General features: G+C 43.8%; 1 protein-coding gene across 1 annotated transcript; it reads right to left on the bottom strand.

Annotated features, from left to right (window-relative positions):
- Positions 1 to 1449: 1449 nt before the first annotated feature.
- Positions 1450 to 7222, bottom strand: LOC105095024 (steroid 17-alpha-hydroxylase/17,20 lyase). The gene is made up of 8 exons (XM_010987136.3): positions 6912 to 7222; positions 5276 to 5414; positions 4842 to 5071; positions 4152 to 4238; positions 3550 to 3759; positions 3062 to 3231; positions 2366 to 2469; positions 1450 to 1878 (listed from the first exon to the last, which is right to left on the bottom strand). Exons 1-8 carry the CDS (start codon positions 7206 to 7208, stop codon positions 1592 to 1594), a joined length of 1524 nt encoding a protein of 507 aa, XP_010985438.1. The 5' UTR covers positions 7209 to 7222; the 3' UTR covers positions 1450 to 1591.
- Between the last annotated feature and the right edge of the window lie 14533 nt (positions 7223 to 21755).

The following is a 21755-nucleotide window of genomic DNA, read 5'->3' on the forward strand; positions in this document are numbered from 1 at the left end:
GCTTGTGATGGGGCTGGAGTTGACCACAGCAGCCCACCAAGCCCTCTCAGCTCTGTAGCCAGGCCTCAGGGTCACAGGCCCCTGAAGGCCAGGACTGAGTTGTGGGACAGTAGGGAATGGTCAACTACCCCTGGATTAGCAAAGCCCTCTGCAGGAGGAAGGTACAGCTGTGATGGAAAACCTTGTCCCTCTCTCCTTGTAGGGAATCCCTTGATTTCTTCATTCTGGAACTTGGCCAGGCAGGGTCTCAGGCTTGCCCTGCCTGCCCTTCCAGAGCCCTCCTCCAGTCAGCAGGGTAGGACTGGGTCGCTGATGATCTGACCCCAATCTGGCTGGCACCAGGAAGCTGGGGTTGTAGCCTTTATCTAGACTAAAGGATAAGGGTCAGTTTCCCCCAGGGCATCTCAGGACATCTTCCACTTGCAGACTGGTCAGTGGCCAAGGTTTAAAGATGCCAGTTTTAAGGTTTGAAGAAGTCGAGGCTCCATTTTCTAATGAGGCATTTACAGACATCCTGGGGATTTGGAGTGGGGAGTAGGGGCAGAGCCTGGGTGCTTCAGCAGAAGGCTGCCATGGAAGCCCTTTCCTGGTGGTGTTTACGCCAGTACAGGATGAGGAAAAGGAGACCTAGCAATCTTTGGGGACCAAGGCAAGAGGGATGGGTAGTGGTGGATGGAGTTCGTGGATTACATACACTCCCCAAAAATCAAGCCTTTGAGGGACACGTGCCAATGACTGTCTGGATCAAAGCAGACAAGAGCTGCTGATCTACTTTCACAGTGTATACTGAATCCCACCACTTCTTGTCTCCATCGTTGTTGCCAGGGTCTATGCCACCATCATCTTGCTGCCTGGGACCAGCACAACCTCCTCCTCACCGCCCCCCCCCAACTCTCATCCCTCTGTAAACCAATTTCCTCTCAGCAACCAGGATGATCTTTAAAAAATATAAACCAGACCTTTCCACTTAAATGTGTAAATCCTCCAGTGACTTCCTCCCCTACTTGAAATAGAAACCTAAACTCCTTCCTGCTACTCACAAAGGTTCAGTGGGACCCGGCCCTGTCTCCAGTCTGACCTCACCAGGAACCGCTCTTCCTTCATTAACTCTGCTCCAGACCGAATGACCTCACCTACCTTGACAACTTCTCACCTGCTGCTCCCCTAGCATGGGACACCTTTCCCCAGGTCTTCATACCTTCCCCAGTCATTGGTTCACAGTGGCTACCCCTAGCCCTGCTATTCCCCCTCACATCACCACACCCAGTATAACTGACCTCAAAGCACTCAGGAGTCTCCAAAATGCTCAGCCCTCCCTAGAAGGTAAGCTTCATGAGACCAGGAAGCCTGAGGAACTAGGGACAGTGAGTGAGTGGCACATAGTAGATACTCGATAAAATACGTGTTAAAAGAATGAGTGAACAAACAAACAAATGAACTGCTCAGATATCTTCTGAAGAAAAACTGTTTATGTACATCGCTGCCAGGGCTACAGGCTGGAAAAGAGGGCAGAGTGGGTGGGGAGGAGGAAGGAATGGTGGGGAAGTGGGGTAACACCTCTAATTCTGTGCTGTGGGGCCACGCAGGGTAGTCAGGGGTTGTTACCCTCTGCCTGGGCTTCCTTCCAGGACTGGCGCACCTTGATTTTCACTTTGAAAGGATGGATCTGAAAAACTAAACTGGGTTTGCCCTCCAGAGAGGGTAGCTGTCCATCATCCGGGATCTCCAGGTCGAACCTCTGCAGCAACCCAGCCATGAAGAGGAAGATCTCCTGGCGGGCTAGCATCTCACCTACGCAGGAGCGGGGTCCTGTTCCAAAGGGCAAGTAGCTTGATGTCGGCGAGATGAGCTGGTTCCCAGTGGGGTCCAAGAAGCGCTCTGTGGACATGGGGAGGCATCAGCCAGGGGCCAGGCAGGGAGTAGGGGAGTAGAGGAGTAGAGAGATCCTGCCCCAAGAGCCCCCATCTGAGAATTTGGACAGCCTTACTTGGGGGAGCTCCAGCCTGAGAAGAGATACAGCCCTGCTCTCAGGTAGCCCTTAGAGGAGATGAAATATTCAGGAAGGATGGAAAGAAGGTGTAGTAACAGATGAAAATGCCACTAGCCAAGGGGAGAGGGGGTGGACTTCAGAGGAGACATATGCCTAGAGGGCTTCTTAGAGGAGGAGCTTTGCAGTTGGTGGAAGGAGAAAGTGAGAAAACTAGCTGTAAAGCATCTGGGTAAGTCTAGGGTAGGATGGGAATGTCAACAGGTGCATGCAGTTGGAGTCAGGAGTGTTCTAAAGGCAAGCTTGGAGCTGGAGTGGTGGGGCACAGGTCACCAGGCTGGCTGTGTGACCCAGGAGCAGGGCACAACAGGGACTCACCTGGCATGAACAGGTCGGGCCGGTGCCACTCCTTCTCATTGTGATGCAGTGCCCACAAATTGACGACAACATCTGTACCCTTGTCAATGGCAAGCTCGCCGATGCTGTCCCAGAGAGGGAGAGGAAACGAGGGTCTGGAATATTGTCCTTTCCCACCTGCTCAGCCCCAAGCCTCTGTGGACTCCCACCCCAGAGAAAAGAGCCCATTGCTCTGTCATGCCCACTCCCTCATCTTTTTCTCAGCTTCTGCCAGATAGAATATGAATCTAACCCTCCTCCAGCCCTCTCTTCCTGACAAACACTTATGTATCAACACTTGTGGACATGTGTGTCAGGGCACGTGGGCATGCATTTTGAGCTGGTGTGTGTGTGTGCGCGCGTGTGTGTGTGTGTGTGTGTGTGTATTGTGGCTATTGGACTGGGTTGGAGAATAGAGCACCCGGGTCTTTCATCCCAGACCACATGTCTCCAGGGCAGCAGGCAGCTTCTGAGGGAGGTCAGGTAGATCTGTGGATTAGTCAGTGGGTGTCAGTGGGTGATAGATACATTGGTCAGTAGTGTAGGATGATAGTCAGTGGTTGACTATAGGTTGACCAGCAAGCCAGAGGGGTAGAGTAATGGAGGAGGGACCAGGTAGGCTGAAAAGCAGCACTGAATGCATCACAGGGTTGGATGTAATTGGGAGGGAAGGCACACCTGGAATCAACGATAGCCTTGTGGGGGATGAGCGTAGGGGACACAGGCCGGAGTCGAAGCACCTCTCGGATGGTGGCCTCCAGCAGGACAAGGCGGTTCCGGTCACTAACTTTTGGTGTGCGGTTGAAACCTATATTCTGGTCAATATCATCCTGGATCCTCTTCTTCAACTGACAGTCAAAACAGGATGGATATTACCAGGGTGTTTAACTCCAAGGGAAGCAAAGGCTTGAAAGAACCCTGTTACATCCAGAAGAACTGGCCCAGACCCTTCCCAGTGATGGCTTTACAGCCCAGGCTTCACTTCCAGAAGATGGAGCAGCTCCACCCTAGGAACAGAACCAACCACTGCTTGGGTAGGGGGCGCAGTAGCCCAGTCACCCTGCAAAGAAGTCCTGAGGGTATTGCTCCTCCCTCTCTCTGGAGCCAGAGGTGAGTCTGGCTGAGGTCAAGAGTGGTTGGGAAGGCTAGGGTAGGGAGAAGCTCACCGAAGGATAGTGTAGCAGGAAGGCCACAATCCACTTTATCACAGAGGTGCTGGTCTCTACACCGGCCCCAAAGATGTCTGTTATGGTGGCGATAATATGTCTATCTGAAAGCAGCTTTGAGTCCTGTTCCAAGCCAGCACTGTCTGCGTTCACCTTGGCTTGAATCAGTATGTCCATCATGTTAGTGATAGAGTCACCGGTGAAGTTCTTCTGGTTGGGTGAGATTGGGAGGCAGTGATGAGAAAGGAGCCCCATCTGCAACCCCCTGCCATATTCTCATTCCAGACCGCGGATATAAAGGCTTCTTCCATTTGGAAGTGAGAGAGTGGAGTGAGGCTGGTCAGGACCTACGAGCTTGCGGAAGTAGGAGGAAGCATGAGGCCCTCTGTAAATTTGGAGGGTGGATGGGTCCCTTCTAGGATTCTCTTCAGTTCTTCCCTTTGCCACCCCTATTCATTAGTCACATCAGTTTTTATTGCGCACCTACTGTGTGCCAGGCTCTCTGCTAGGTGCTGGGAATCCTATAGTGTCCAAAGTGGACCCAACCCAGCTCTCATGACACTTTCAACCTAACTCATCATCTCTTCTGCTCCATCACCTACCTTACACTTTTCGAAGATTCCTCTCATCAATTCATTTCTCATGTTAACACACTTCTTCATATCTTCCAAGGTTTTGTTGGGGAGAATCTGCAAAGTAGAAATGTCAAATCCTACTTTTCTGTCTCTGGACAGTTCCCACTCCAATCCCAACCTTCAGCTGGAATGGAAGGCAGGACTGGGACCTGGAATGGGACCATCAGTGACAACTAGGACAATTACAAACAAGGGAGATGGGAGTTGCCTCCACTTCCCCTTCCCCATTCAAACATCCAGCACTGATTGAGGGTTTACTTAGTAGTAAGATAGACTGGAGTCTGAAGCCTTGGATAAGTTCCTTAGCTTTTTGAAGCCCGTCTTCTCATCTGTTTGGGGATAATGAAACTCACCTCTAAGGGGAATGCATGATTAATGCATGTGGAGTGCTAGTACCGGCACACGGCAATTGGTAAATATATGAGAGCCACAATCGTGAGTATTAAAATGCCTGATTTAAAAGTTAAACCTTTTTAAGTAGAGAAGTGGCAATCTTTTAAGAGTCAGAGGAGGCAGCGGTCATTGTGGCTGAGATGGTCAGGAAAAAGATGGGTCTGAAGCTGAACTGTTAGAAAAAGGACTGGGGACACAGTCAGGGTCTGCTGGGATCTGCCGGGGGGTTGGGGGTAGGGAGGAAGGTACTGGCCACATCCTCACCCTAGCCGCTGGAAACATGTCGGCCAAAGCTGTCTTGCTCAGAACCTCCAGGATCCTGTCATTGAAATCCTGCAATGCGTGCACTGCAGGGTCCCCATTCTTGAAGGAGTAGTTGAAGCAGATAAAGCAGATTATGTTGATCACCGCCTGAGAGAGTGACCTGGACAAATCAACGGACTGCCCATCCTTGGTGGTCAGGAAATCACACAGTATACTGACTTCCTGATTAACTGAAGGGAGAGAGAGGTGTGAGCACAGGAATTGAGCAGCACCTTCACCCCATCCCTCCCGGGTCCATTTTAGCTGAGGACCGAGAGCAGATGTCCACTAGATGGCAGCAGTAACCAAACAGACACTAGGTGGACTCACCCATCACCATCTCCCCTCCCCAACCCTCCCTGCCTCCAGCAGCCCCCAGGCAGCCAGGCACTCACTGATCTTCTCCAGCTTCAGGTTGCCATCCTTGAACAGGGCAAAGGTGCTCAGCGCCAGCTTCCGATGAAGCTGCCAGTGGGTACCGTGGTCGGCGAAGGCAATGCCCTTTTGATTTTCTGATAGGATGTCTAGAGTCAACTTTGGAAAGTGGGAAAGAACACAAGAATCAGACGCCATCCACCTGCCCTTGCCCCGGGCCTCCTGCACCCGGTCCCTTTCCTGAGGAAGCAGGCAGGTACCTGCCATGCTGGCCTCCATGTAAGGCATCCCTGCTCCACTGCCCCGTGACCGTAAGGCCTTGGTAGGACAGGGCCTAAGGCCCCTTTACTCCCAGCTCCATCAGAGCGAGAGCGAGGAGAAAGAAAGAACCCCAAAGTAGAATGTAGGGGTCCCAGGATTCAGTTCAGTGTCAGGGTGACCTCTGGGCCTCTCCTCATCAGTTTCTGACCAGGGGAAGGCAGCCGTGGAGGAGATGCATGCTCTGAATTGTGCCTGTCCAGGGAGCAGGGGCAGGCAGGCTTGCAGAGACTGAGGACAGCCCAGACGCCTGCCTTTCCCTGGGCCCTCCAGGGTTGAGGGGCTTCTAACGGCACAGCAGCTCAGCCCCATTTAGTTTACCCTTCCATTGCCAGACTGTGTGTCCACCCCAGGGTCACATCTGGAGAGTGCAGCTGTCTTGTCCACCCAGTCTGGACATGGGCCATTCTGCCTTTTCCCAGAGGCACCCCCAAAACCATAAAGGTCCCAGCACCCCTACTTCTACACTTTGATCTGCAAGCCCCACCTGACTACATGCCTTCTTCCTCTTTGCCTTGAAGAGAAGAGCTCAGCCAAGTTGGAGGTGACACCTGACTGTCTGGTCCAAGAAAAAATGAGGCAACCCTTGGTCTGATCGAAGATGAGCAGGGATGGGGATGGGGCCCTGCCTGGGATGTTCAAGGGAGTATGCAGCAGCCGAGGGCTGGGACTGGGCACTGGTAGAGTTCCTGGATGGGGAGCTCCCACACCTGTCCTCCCCCAGGTGCAACACAGAAAGCTCAGTAGGCTGGACCATCCCCAGGATCCTCTCTCAAAGTTCTACCACGAGTCAGCCCCACAGGGAGCTGGAGCAGCAAGGAAGATCCCCAGGGAGTAACAACCCCAGCCCTCGGAGAGTCAGGGTACCTCTCCCTCACACTTTTCCAAGAAGGACAGCCATCACGATCCCCATCTTCCACAGGAAGAATAGCATTCATAAAGGCTATTTATTGAGCACTTACTGCACTGGGCACTGGGCTAAGAACTTTACATGCGCTCTGTCAGTTAATTATGACCATCTAGGCTCAGAGAGATCATCATCCAGTTCAGGGGTGAGAGGACTGTTGTGAGGGCTCCCTGGTCCCCTCCAACCACCACTCCCACCCCACCCCACCTCCTGGGAAGCCCAGAAAATGAGGTCTTCCTTTAAGTCTTCCTGCCTAGTTTAGAAGCTAGGTGGAGCGCAAGGGGCTGCTCCCCGCCCACCTCCCCGCTAGTCTGTTTTTGGAAGAATCACAGGTTATTGGAGCTGGAAGGGTCATTCCAGGCATAGTCTTGGCTGAAGAGCTGAAGATCCCCGGGGGTGGTAAGAGAGGAGGGGTGATGGGTACTGCTTACCAATTTGGGCCTCCCAGAGAATTCCTTGCCCTTCTTGAGAAGCACCTCCTTGGCCAGCTGGTAGTTGCCGATCACCACTGTCGTCTTGGAACCGATACGGAAGGAATAGATGGGGCCATACTTTCCCTGCAGCTTGAAGAAGTTCACATGCTGGTGGCCATGTCTGGGGAGGAACGGCAGGCTGCCCACCAGGGGCAGGGATGGGAGGCTCTTGGGGTACTTGGCACGAGGGCCCTTGTTCTTGGGCCTAAATAAATAGGCGAGGGTGAGCATCAAGAGAGCCAAGAATACCCACATAGTGGCTGGGTGGCAGGCAGGACAGACAGCTGTGGAGTGGCTTCAGTCACTTTAGGGTGCAAGGAGTCCTTTTTAAGGCTGCCCAGATCTTCACCTTGACTTTATGTTATCACTTGCCTTGTGGAAGTTTATCCTGGAACTCAGCCAAGCCTGAGCCCTCTCCCAGAATGAGGAGAGGAGTAGAGGCCTCCTCAAGAGCTGGCTTGACTCCAGGGTAAACCCTAGGGGAGGGGCTGGATAAGGGGCAGACTGCTGATCCCTCCCTCTTGTTCCTTGTCCATCAGTGTCTCCAGAGTGTGTCAGAGGCAAGTGGTATCTGGGTCAGAATCAAGGCTTGGGGCTTTCCATGTTATAAATTCTCAATCTATGGACACCTGGCACAGTCGGTAGTGTTATAACTAGCAGGGATTGCCAGAGATATTCTGTCCAGTCTTATTTATCGAATCTTAACAGCTGAAGAAAGTAAGGCCTTCAAAGGTCAGGCTTGGATAAGGTCACACAAGGTGGTGATGACAAGAACCCACCTCTGCTGACTTCTGATTTGCTTTTTTTTTTTCCAGGGGGAGTGAAGTCCTAGAGTTGAGAGCCTGGGCCCTAGAGTCGGATAAGTTTGGGCTCAAATTCTAAGGACCACTTTCTAGCTATATGATCTTTTTTATTTTTTAAAGGTTTATTATGCTCAAATAGACATAACATAAAATTTACCATTTTAAGTGTATAATTCAGTAGTGTTAAATATAAATTAAAATATAAATATGTTAAATATATAGTATTGTCCAACTGTCACTACTATCTACTTCCAAAACTTTTCATCACCCCAAACAGAATGTGTACCCATTAAGCAATAACTCCCCTTTCCCCCTCCCCCCACCCCTAGTAACTTCTAATCTACTTTGATGCCTATTTCACATAAGTGGAATCATGTAACATTGAGTCTTCTGTGACTGGCTTATTTCACTTAGAATAATGTTTTCCAGGTTCATCCATGTTGTAGTGTGTATCAGAACTTCATTCCTTTTTATGACTGAATAATGTTCTAGTATATGGATAAACTACGTTTTGTCTATCCATTCATCAGTTGGTGGACACTTAGGTTGTTTCTACCTTTGGCTACCGTGAATAATGTGGTTATGGGCATGGGTGTACGTGTATCTGTTTGGGTCCTTGTTTTCAATCTTGGGGGCTGTATACCTAGGAGTGGAATTGCTGGGTCCTATAGTAATTTTATGGTTACTTAGCTTTTTAAAGTTTCAGTTTCCTCCTCTATAATGGGAATGATAGTGGAATATACATCTCCATATTGTTGTGATTCAATGAGACAAGGCATGTAAAAGTGATGCTGGCACGAAGTAAGTGCTCATTTAATATTTACTCTTATCATGATTATCCCAAAACGGGCTTCCTAATTTTTCTGAGCTCCCATGAGTAGATCTTCCTGACAGACAAAATCCTCATCTTCTGGAGCAAAACTTCAGTGGCTCAGTCAATGTTTATCAATGATTTGATAAGACCAGATAAAGTCACAGTCCCCAGGGAGTGGACACTTCTGGGGTCAGTCATCATAGGAGAGGTGGGTCCTCATGCAACCAGGACTCATTGAGCGAAACTCACAAAGGGGAGAGATGGAATCTCTGCCCCTCTCTGGGGGTGATCTGCCAGTGTCCATCCTCTGAGGAGTATGGACTGGTGTGAGGGCTGCTGGAATTAGGCAGGAAGGCAGCAGGTAGGGGACCTCATGAGGAAGATGAGTCCACAAGGCCTTGTAAACCAGACTGTCTGGTTGCCTGTTACTTCAGATGTTCAAATGTGGTTCAGACCTTTAGGGCCATTTATGGTCAGGGGTGTGAGCTGGGATAGTCTTCATGAAAGAAAGGGCATTTGAGTTAAGCCTTGAAGGAGAGTTAGGACTATTTACTAGGCAGAGACGTGGGGAGAAGGGGACGAAAGGCACTGCTGGAAGGGAGAGCAGCAGAGTCAAATATGTGGAGGCTGGAAGGGGCAGGTGTGTGTGGGTTGGTGATGGTCCTGACTGCAGATGCCAAGGAGGTGTGCTGTGGAGGGGTCCCTGAGAAATAAGATCTGACAGCTACATTGAATCAGGCTCTGGAGCCCTGAATTGGAAAGCTAGGGAGGATGGAGGAGCTACTGAAAGTTCTGCAGCAGGGAAGTGACAGGGGACAGTGGTATTTTAGGTGGGTGGGTCTGGTATCAAATGCCAGGGTGGACTGGATGAGATCCTGTGTAAAGTTTGACAGATGGGCAAGAAGTAGGAGGCCTGAGTCCTGTGATCCAGGGAGAGGCCTGAGTGGTGTCAGCCAGCTGGTAGAGAAATATGATTGAGGACTTTCTGTTCCTAAAGTGAATGCCAAGGTGATTCTCTGATAGTTCACCCCCAATCACAAACAAGAAACGGGCATTTTTAAAATTGTTGTTTCACATCCTTATCACTATGTTATAAATGATAATTACAAAAGAATCTGGAAAATGCAGATAGCTCGCATGAAATTTTGAAGTGCATTTTTTAACCTACAGGAGGCCATATTGCATTTTCCTGGCATGGATTTTTGTGTGTGTGTTATTAAAGGCTTTTCCACCACATTATTTTTAATGGCTGTATATTATTTTTATTGTCATATGTATATCATATGTACAGCATAGCTTAACTGACCCAATATTATATTATTGAACATTTTAAGTTGTTTCTGTTTTTGTCTTTGTTGTTGATACAGACAACACTAAGGAATAGCCTTGTGGTGAAACCTTTGGCAGAACTGTTAATATTTTCTTAGGATAGAATCCTAGAAGTGGAACTGTTGGTCAAAGGCTTTGTATACCTATTTTAAAGATTTCTGACAAATGCTGAATTATATATGAGATGCATTATTTTAGTGGATTTCTTGGTATCCAACCACTCTTAGACTAATACTAATTTATCCAGAGTGTCTTCTTTTAATACAGAATTGGGTTCTCTTTATAATTTACTTAGGATTTTCTTTCTTTTGCATCTCTAGTCATATGAAAAATTGGGTTGTAGTTTTCTTATTTATACCTTGTCAAGTTTTGGTATTATGATTTTACTAGTTATATAAAGTTATTGGAGAAACTTTCAATCTTTTTCTATGTCGTAAAGCAGATTAAATAGCATAGGAATTCATATTCTTTGAAGATCTCACAAAAACAGGTGACTGTGAAAAATGTCAGATCCTAGTGAGTTTTTTAATTAATTAATTAATTTTTTAATCAGTCTTTGGTGGGGGAGATAATTAAGTTTTTATTTAATTTATTATTTTTAAGGGAGGTACTAGGGATTGAACCCAGGACCTCCTGCATGCTAATCACACACTCTACTGCTGAGCTATTCCCTCCCTCCCAGTGTATTTTTTTGAGAGAGAATTCTCTAAGTTGATTGTTGAGTGTCTTCAATAGTTTTGGTCTCATCAACTCTTCTAAGTATTCCTGAGTCAATTTTGGTAATTAATGTTTCTTAAAATTTTCTATTTTCTATTTTTTTCTTGACTTGATAGAAGTTTTATTAATCTTCTCAAAGAATCTCACTTTGAAGGAGAGGAGGGTATAGCTCAGTGGTAGAGTGTGTGCCTAGCATGCACAGGGTTCTGGGTTCAATCCCCAGTACCTCCATCAAAAGGTAAATAAAAACATAATTCTACCCCCACAAAAAATTTTTAAAAAATCTCCCTTTGGGTTTATTCATCAAGTCTTTGCTTATTGTTGTTTTATTTTGCTCTCAGTGTTGATAAGTGATCAGTGCAAAACATCTTATATAACTTTAAGCTAGAATTCAGACTGAAACCTTGTATGAATTCCACTTCCCTTGTATCCCTGTTTTCCTTGTTCCTTGTCAAAAAGATAAGACCTGTTATCTACTAGAGCTGAACCTATGACCTGGGAAATCCATTCTTAGGAATATAACCAACAGAATGTGTATAAATGTTCACCAAAAGGCATGTTCAACAGTGTTCATAGCAGCACTGTTTGTAATACTCCCAAACTAGGAAAAACCCAAATTTTTATGGATTGCACAACGGATAAATTGTCATACATCATATAGAGGAATATGATTTAGAGATGAGAATGAATGAACTGCAACCATACACACCAACATGGATGGCCCTCACAAACATAATGAGTGAAGAAACTAGACTTATAAGAATGCATAGTGTATGATTTTATTTATATAAAATTCAGAAATACGTCAAACTGATCTATGGCTATAGAAGTCAGGATAGTGTCTACCTTTGTGGTTGGTTAGTGACTTAAAGAGGACTTGAGGTGGGGCTTCTGGGGAGCAGGTGATGTTCTGCTTCTTGATCTGGTTTCTGGTAACACAGGGATGTTCGTACACTTTGAGCAGGACACCAATTATTTGTATGTTATACTTCAACAAAAAGTTTACTTTAAAAAGTTGGGTATCTGTGGAGTTGTGACCTATCTGAGATTGCATGCAACACTTGCATGTATAGATAAATATATATTTTTTTCTGGTTAGAGGATCCATACCTTGCATCAGCTTCTCCCAACTTCTCCCATTTGACTTCACCTGGCTCAGAGTTTCCCTGTATCCTCACTTAGTCCCATCCCCATCTTGCTTTGTGATTCTTTTACTCCACTCATCATCGAATTGCTTCTCTCTCTCTCAAAAACTTTTCACTGACCCCTCTGGTATTCTCTCTTTCTAGAATGAGCATACTTCCTTAACTTCCTTCCTTATCTTGGTTCTCTCTACCTCCTGCCTTACCTAAACTGGGCTCTTCTCTGAGGACAGCCCTTCCCTTGCTGTCCTTTTTCTTTTTGTCTTCCAGTTTTATTGAGATGTAATTGACATACAGCACTGTATAAATTTAAGGTATACAACATAATGATTTGACTTAAATACATCATGAAACAATTATCACAATAAATTTAGTGAATATCCATCAGCTCATATAGATACAAATTTTAAAAATAGAAAATATTTTTTTCCTTGTAATGAGAACTCAGGACTTACTCTCTTAATAACTTTCATATATAACAGAGTAATGTTAGTTATATTTATTATGTTGTACATTACATCCCTAGGACTTATTTATCTTATATCTGAAAGTTTATACCTTTTGGCTCCCTTCATCTATTCTCCCCTCTCACATCTGATAACCACAAATCTGGTCTCTTTTTCTGTGAGTTTGTTTGTTTATTTTTGAAGTATAATTGACCTACAGCACTATGTTAGTTCCTGTTAAACAGCATAGTGATTCGATATTTCTATACATTTCAAAATGATCAACACAGTAATTCTAATTACCATCTGTCACCATATAAAGATGTTATTTAATTATTGGCTATATTCCCAACACTGTACATCTCATACCTGTGACTCATGTATTTTGTAGCTGGAAGTTTGTACCCCTTAATCTCCCTCACTTTCTTTCTTCCTCTTATCTCCCTCCCCTCTGGCAACCACCTGTTTGTTCTCTGTATCTATGACTCTGTTTCTGCTTTTTGTTTTTTAGGTTTCACATATAAGTGAAATCATTTTTGTCTTTCTCTGTCTGATTATTTCACTTGGCTTAATACCTACTAGGTCCAACCATGTTGTCGCAAATGGCAAGATTTCATTCCTTTCAGATTGAAATTTTCTATGTATGTACCTTTTGAACCAATTATTCCAATTCTAGGACTTTATCCTGCAAATGTTTCACAGTTCAATGTACAAAACAAATACACTTCAGCAATGTTTATAATCACCAAAAATACATCCTCCCTAAATAAGAGACTGGAATAAAATGCAGTCAGAAAAATGAGGAAAGACCTTATATGCTTATTATGGAAATATTTCTTGTATATATTGTTAGGTTAAAAAAAACAAAAGTAAGAATGACATGTATTAAATGCCTCCATTTGTGTAAAAAAGGGAGTGTGTGTATATGTATGTATGTGTATATATATATATATAATTTTTTGCTTGTGTATGCATAAAGTATCTCTGGAAGGATTCACAAGCAGCTCATGAATTTGGTTGTCTATGGGAAGAAGAATTAAGAATTAAGATGTTGGGGGGGAGGTATAGTTCAATGGTAGAGTTCATGCCTAGCGTGCATATGGTCCTAGGTTCAATCCCCAGTAAAACAAACAAACAAACCTAGTTACCTGCTCCCCTCCAAAAACAAATTAAAAAAAGAAAGAAGAAGCTAGGGGTAGGGTGGTGGTGGGAGGAAGACTTCAGTGCCTACGCTTTTGGACCTTTTAAAATGTTGAATCATGTGAATGCATTACCCATCTCAAAGCTGAGTTAAACATAAAAAAAAGAAAAAGACAAAGGGAAGAGAAGAACAGATAAAAGTTGTATCAACTGACTATGTTAAACAATGTATTTTTTTTAAAAAATTGAAGCCTCCAACTGCACTCTTGACCTTGATCCTTCAGACCTCCTACAGACTCTTGTTTCATTTATCATTTTCCTCCAGCATCTTCAGTTCATCCTCTGTTGGCCCCTTCTCCTCAGCTGACAAATATGCTCAAGACTTTTACCCTAATTAAAATTTTAAAATCCTCCACTAATGTAATGGTCCCCTCTAATTTTTCTTTAATTTCTCTCCTCCCATTTTCAATCAGACTTCTTTTTAGAATAAGATAATAAACACTTGTGTCTCTATCTTATTCTCCATTCATTGTACACTCATTACAGTTTAGCCTCTGACCCCACCCAATGCCAAATCCATCGGTTGTCTTTCAGACCTTCATTTATTTATTTCTATACTTATTTATTTATTTAAAAATTGAGGTATAATTGATGTACAATATTATATTAGTTTCAAGTATATAACATGATTCAAAAATTTTAAAGGTTATATTGCATTTATAGTTATTATAGTTTGTAAAGGTTATACTCCATATATAATGTTGGCTATATTCCCTGTGCTGTACAATATATCCTCATAGCTTATTTTATACGTAGTGGTTTGTACCTCTTAATCCCTTGCCCCCATTTTGCCCCTCCCCACTTCCATCTCCCCACTGATAACCACTAGTTTGTTGTCTATATCTGTGAATCTTTTTTTTTGTTATATTCACTAGTTTGTTTTATTTTTCAGTTTCTACCTATATGTGATGTCATATGTCTTTCTCTGTCTGACTTATTTCACTTAGCATAATATCCTCCAAGTCTATCCATGTTGTTGCAAATGACAAAATTTCATTCTTTTTCTGGCTGAATAGTATTCCAAGTATACATCTTCTTTATCCATTCATCAGTTGATGGACGCTTAAGTTGCTTTCATGTCTTGGCTATTGTAAATAATGCTGCTATGAACAATGAGGTGCAAGTATCTTTTCAAATTAGTGTTTTCTTTTCTTTCTTTCTTTTTTTTTTTTTCAGCTATGTACCCAGGAAATAGAATTGCTGGATCATATGGTAGTTCTATTTTAGTTTTTTTGGAACCTCCATACTGTTGTCCACAGTGGCTGAACCAATTTACATTCCTACCAACACTTGTTTGACAACATTAGTTATCTGTGATCTTTTTGATGATAGCCATTCTGCAGATGTGAGGTGATGGTGGTTTTAGTTTGCATTCCTCTAATGATTAACAATGTTGAGCATCTTTTCATCTGCCAATTGGCCATCTATATGCCTTCTTTGGAAAAATATCTATTCAGGTCTTCTGTCCAAGTTTTAATTGAGTTTTTTTTTTTTTTGATGTTAAGTTGTATGAGCTATTTATGTATTTTGGATATTAACCCCTTATCAGTCATATCATTTGCAAATATTTTCTTCAAATCAGTACATTGTCTTTTCATTTTGTTGGTTTCCTTTGCTGTGCAAAAGCAAGTTTAAGTTTAATTAGGCCCCATTTATTTATTTTTGCTTTTGTTTCCTTTGCCTTAGGAGACAGATCCAAAAACATTGCTATGATTTATGTCAAAGAGTGTTTGCCTGTGTTTTCTCCTAGGAGTTTCATGTTTTCCAGTCTTACATTTAGGTCTTTAATCCATTTTGAATTTATTTTTGTACATGGTGTTAGAAAATGTTCTAATTTCATTCTTTTACATGTAGCTGCTTTCAGACCTTCTCTTATAAAAACTCTCCATTAGCATTATTGATTATTTTCATTGTCTTTAAACCCTCTAATATGAAATATCACATAGCTCTGCATTCTTGGTAATTCTTTTGTTCCTCTTCTTGTTCCCACTGTCATCTCATGGATTTCAAGGTTCCCTAGAAGTCTGTCCTTGGCCCTTCTCCATCTACATTCTCCCTGGATGATCTCACCCTTCTCAAGGTTTTATCTATCATCAATATTCAATCTTTTTTTTTAAATGGTCATTTTTCTACCAATGTTTTCTATCAACCTTTAGGAAATAGATACTGCTCTTGACCCTCCTAGAGTTTAGAAATGGATGACTTCTATACTAGAGATGTCAATCATAGCCTCCCACACTCATCTGACATCACCCATGGTTTGTGCATTTGTGTCTTGTGACCCTGACTGGAAAAGAAGGATATGTTTGAAGAGGAATCAGTTCTCAGACTGAGTTAGGCTAATCAAACTCTTTTTGAGAACTTGACTCTGCACCATCATGAACAAAGCTGGACAGTAGTCTCAGGTGCTGATTTAATAGTCCAAGTCACATTGCAGTCTGGCTGTACATTTTGCTTTTCATCTTGGGACATCAGTCATACACCTATCATCTGATTGCTGAAAAATCTTAGTTTATTAAAATATTTACATTTTCTGGGGGGAGTAATTAGGTTATTTGGTTGTTTGTTTTAATAGAGGTACTGGGGATTGAACCCAAGACCTTGTGCATGCTGAGCATGAGCTCTACCACTGAGCTATACCCTCCCCCTCAAATATTTACATTTTAATTAATTTGTAAAAAATAAGGCTACCATTTCAAAATTTAAAAAATAATCCTCAAGTATCCATGGGGTATTGGTTCCAGGACCCCCATGGGAATCAAAATCTGTGGATTCTCAAGTCCTTTACATAAAATGGCATAGTATTTGCATAGAACCTACACGTTATCCTCCTCTATACTTTAAAATAGCTCTTGATTACTTATAATACCTAATACAATGTGAATGCATATAAATAGTTGCTGGCCTAAGGCAAATTCAAGTTTTGCTTTTTGGAACTTTCTGGAATTTGTTTTCCATGAATATTTTCTATCTGAGGTTGATTACATCCACAGCTGCTGATCCTGTGGTTGCAGAGGGCCAAATGTAATTTTGGTTGAAAAGGTCTTTTTCAGAAAGGCTGGTTGTACGAGGTAGAAGATAAACTGATCCACCCATTTGTAGGGCAAGAATCATCTGTTTGCCACTATCAGAAGTCCTTCCTTGGGGGGAGGGTATAGCTCAAGTGGTAGGGCATGTGCTTGGCATGCACAAGGTCCTAGGTTCAATCCCCAGTACCTTCTCTGAAAAATAAATAAGTAAACTTAGCTACCTCACCCCTAACAAACAAATGAAAAGTCCTTCCTAGACTACATGTATCTGGTGAGGATGTAATTATGATCCTCATTTTCTTGGTCAGGAAACTGAAGTTTGGAGAGATTAACTAGGTCTGTTAAAGATAGATCCCACAGCTGGCAAAAGACAGCACTGAGGTTCAAATTCAGGGCTGATACTAAAGCCCTTGCTATTAACTACTGTAGTTATGATGTGGCGAGTCCAGAGGATCAGGGGCAGGCAAGGAATCACACTCCCACTCACAAGGAGGTAGACAGTGCGCAGCCCAACCTCCCTGCCTTCCCCTGGACACACACTCCCCCTGACACATACTCCCCCCCATTCAACAGCACCCAAACAGAAAGGCAGAAAGGAATTGGAGCTGCTCCTCATAAAGACTCCCCCCTCCACCAAAGTGGGTACCAGAGCAAAGCCTTTGGCAAATATGTTTAGTTTGGAGGAGGAATGCCAAGGGACACGATTCCTGCCCTCAGAAAGCTTAGTCTAGTTTACACCCAAAAATCATTTCCTCTATTGTCCACAAATACGTGCTCTGCTCAGGGATTACAGATGTACATACAGCAGTATGTATATGGCAGGTATAATGGCCATGTAAATGCACAGGTACATGGAGGGCATCGTAGAGTTTCTCTTAAAAAAGTCCTAGTAGCTCCACTCTGCTTATTAATAATGTAATAGTTCATGTAGCTGAGCTAAATGTACTTTACCCTATCTATGAGAAAAAAAAATAAAATGTTCACTAAATAAGAGTATAACCAAGACTTTAAGGGTGACTGGCTCAACTATTAAGAATTCCTTCAGAGTAGCCTCAGGTACTTAGAAGTATCCATTTACATCCAAAACAAAGGCTCAGGTAATTGCACATTCCTTACAAAGCATGCTAAGTAACATTACTTAAGTTTTTAATGCATGTATATAGACAAAAGTGATAATACAACATTCCTTGAAACATACTGTATTTAAGATTTTAATCTAAATTAGACTGGCCTTCCCACTACTACAACGATTTCAAGTTAGCATGGCTTTATTACATAATGGAATTCAAGAGATAACATAATCAAAATTCTAAGAGTTGAGCAAAACAAGTACAAAAAAGTGGGAGATCAGCATAATGGAGAAAATTAGATGTCACAGTTCAAATCCTGAGATCATATACCACAATTTAAAAAGGAAGTGAAGAAGTAATCCAAAAGAATTTATAAAAACAAAAATCCATTTTAATGTAAGTTTTATTTTCTTCCATTAATTATTTCCATTCAGTTTAGCTAGAAATGATTTCATGAGGGAGACAAAGTAAAGAAAAAAGACACATTCTTTCAAAATTAAAGTTTCCTGGGCTCACAATGCAAAATAAAAAAACAGGTTCTGAAGAGGTTCAGAACAGCCTCCGCCAAATGGGCTTCTTTTGCATGAGGCTTGGTTTGACCTGAAGGCAACAGAGACCCTGCAGTTTCCAGAGAAACACCTGCCATTTTCTTAACTACCTAGAAGAATTTAAATTGGGGATTTTTCCCAGAAAAGGTAATTACCAGAAATAAAATTTGTCTAAGTGGTCCCATCCCCATGGCAGAACAAACATCTAATTACCAAACCTCTGCTCTGCTTGTCTTCTGAATGACCCTCCCATCCTTGGAAGCCCCAGGCTCTATCCTGTTCCTTAGTTCAGGGTGGCACATATACCTCCTTTTACCTTTCTGTCTCTGACCCTCTCAAGTGTGTGGATTCCCGTATGTATGAGGTTAAATTTGATTTTCTCCTGTTAATCTATCTCATGTTGTTGCAGAAAAGTGTGTTACAGCTCAGTTGTGACAGCAACCTGAATCTGGGCAAGAGACCATGCAGCACTCGGAGAGTTGGAGAACTCAGGTTTATTACAGCAGCGGGCCCAGAAGAGTTAACACTCCAAGCTCTGGACCCCATCTGTAGGTTTACACAGCTGCCAGTTTACACTTTGCAACATCATATGCAAATAAGGTATAACAAACGTTGACTAATTAGGAACAAGCTTTGTAGAAATGGACCGATCAAGAGAGAAATAACCAATCAGGAGTGAGGGAAATGGACCAATCAGGAGTGAGAGAACCAATCAGGAGTGACCTCCGTGCAAATACAGTACTACAAATGGACCAATCAGGAGTTAGCTCAGGGAACCAATAGAATTTTAGGAGTAAGTTCCACTTTCCTAGAAGTAAGCCATTTCAGAGGCAAAAAGTGGGATAGAACCGCTGGGCCAGGGAACCTGATGGTGCTGGCAGGAGAGTAGTGGCCCTGCCTGGGGGTCCTGCCAGCCTTTTTTATGGGGCTTCCCACCTCAGTGTCAGTTTAGTTCTTAGACCAGCCAGAAGAACGTAGAAGGGTAGAGGAGAGTTTTCTTCTTTCCTGACAGACCTCAGTCTTGAAAAGGGCGATCTGGTCTTACTCTCCAACAATAATGCAAGTTGTCCATTTGGCTGGAGGATGAGGTACAAGAAAGAAGAAGGTACATTTCTGCAAAGAACTTTAAAGCTCCACACCCTCAAATAACCATTCAAGGCTCTGCACATTAAGGAAGGGATGGAGACACCCCCTCACGCCTCACAGATCAAAGAGGGGGAAGGGCTAGGAAGAGGAGCGAGATTACACTAAAGATTGTTCCTCTGCATTATAAACCCCAGTATAAACGGTCGGTGTGGAGTGTTCTAGACTGGGAGTTGGACTTGTTCTCTCCTCACCTCCCTGACTGGCCTTGTGCCCCGTCTACTTGAAAGCTCAATGGACATGAAATGTAAGGGACTGTCACGACTGTCATTTTAAATGACACTCTTCACACCATCACTAATTGCCTTCAGTGAACCAGGAACCCCAGAGTTTAACAAATGAACGAAGAGGATATTAAACAAAACCCCGAAGTATCTTTAGCATTTCATCTTCTTAGTGTACTTAGTCACAACTCACTTCAACTAAGAATCCACGTATTTTTTTCTTCCCTGACATATACCAGGCAAGCCTCAATTAAAAAAAAAAAATTGCTAAGGTAGCCTCAGAAAAAGAGGGAAGAAAATGAAAGACCACAGCTAAATTTTTAGATAAGATGTTATCTAAAGTTACTTACTGAATGGTGAGTAATTTTCTTCAGGAGCTATTCAAGATGACCAAGAAGATAATGGAAGTTTCCCCTTCTCATCCTGACATGTTGCCAGTGGTTTACTTGTCTACATGGACAGAAGTTACTCAGAGAAGGGGGACTTGAAAATTACTCCTATTTACCTAATGTTGAACCAAAGAAGCTAACGTTCACAACAGACTGGGCCATCTTGACGCCAGTTTCAGCACAGCGATTAACAACACTGTCAAGAAAGAACTTGTCCCTGCAAAACAAAACAAGAAACTTAAAACAATCACCAAACAAATCCTAGCAATTCCTTCTAGGAGGCTTCTTACGAGGCCTAACAACTCAGGGCACCAGGACTATAAACGCCCTTCCCACATCACCATCCCCTGCAGTCCCACCTCTCGAGGATTGAGCCAGGGATGCCTTCCCCCAGTTCCACCCCAGCTAACCTGCCTTGTCCTCTCTCTGTCAGCCTTTGTTCCTCAGAGAAAAAATGCTCCTCTAACTCCTTTATCTGCCCCTCTTCTGGTTCACTCAGCACAGATAAGGGCAGAGATCCCTGCCCCGAGGCAGACAGAGGGGGGAAAAGAAGATACTACTGCATACTAATAATTTTGTATTTTTGCTTTTCTCCCTGGCATGGATATGGCAATAACCTTTGTAAATTCCTAAAGCTATGTAACTATAGTAAGGTGAATAATCACTGTCAATTAATTCACCTGTCCTAATAATGAATGACCTTCCATTGACACACTCCTGATCACTGATATAAAATTCTTTTCACCAAATCATCAGAAACTCTCTCAAACTGAGTTTTGATCACGTGATTAACACTTTCAGTACTTAGAGGAGGCGATCCCCATCACTTATCTAGTAAATACATCCTGCAGGTTGGTATTTTCAAGCTCTCCAACCTTCTCACTCACCCCCCATCCATCATTCTTTAGTGGTGTCTTCAGCCCAGCTTCAGTCATGCTTCAGTCACACTCTCCTTTCTCAGACCCATCTGAGCCCACTCATGCTGAAGCCTTCTACTCCCATCCCAGGAAGACCCCTCTCTTCTCTATGCCATACAAGGAGATGTTGGATCCCCTTCCTCAAGTGACGGGCTTTTCCCTCTTTCTCACATCTGGCATAGGCAGGCACTCAATTAATGTTTGTTAAAGAGTGAGTAACTGTGGTCTCCCCATCTCTAAGACACCGACACATGTTTATCACTCTTTTTCAAGACTTGACTCCAGATTCACGCTGTCTCTGAAGCCCTCTCTGCTGAAGCTGTCCTACACCAATTCCTCCACCACTGCTTTCACCATCTCCACGGTCCTTCCTTCAACAGATACTCACTGAGCCTCCATCACAAAGCCAGGCACTCACTGCTCTCAGGCCTGGGAATAAAGCAATGAACCAAACATAAAAATCCCTGCCCTCGTGGAGCACATGTTCTAACAGGGGAGAAGTGGGGTGTGCTGGACATCTCACATTCAACTTGAACTTCATTATAGTTCACCTGTTTTCATCTATATTGATTAAGGTGACTGTTTAGACTCCTGAGTTGGTTTTCTTCAAAGACAGGTACCCACAACTCCTCCTAAACCTGCAGGCATAGGACTGCTCCTCCCATCAAGAGGTAGAGTCTATTTCCTCTCTACTTGAAACTGAGCTGCCCTGTGACTTGTTCTGATCCACAGAATCTTCACGAGTGACTGCCCTGCCAGTCTGGGCCTAGGCCCACTCTCTCTGGGAAACCACATACCAGGTAAAGAAGCTCAGCCTATCCTCCTGGAGAGAAGGTCACACGGAGAGACAGGACCTGAGGACGAGTGACCACGTGGCAAGGGAGGACACAGGGGAGAGAACCGTGGCACTCCTGGTGACAGCCAGCAGCAAGGCCACAGACACGTGAGTGAGGCCACCTCTTCCCTTTCCCAACCAGGTGAACACAGCCACATGAGTGAGCTCAACAAACGTCAATGGAGCAGAGATAAGC

Source organism: Camelus dromedarius, chromosome 8, assembly GCF_036321535.1.
Source record: "Camelus dromedarius isolate mCamDro1 chromosome 8, mCamDro1.pat, whole genome shotgun sequence".
NCBI lineage: Eukaryota > Metazoa > Chordata > Mammalia > Artiodactyla > Camelidae > Camelus > Camelus dromedarius.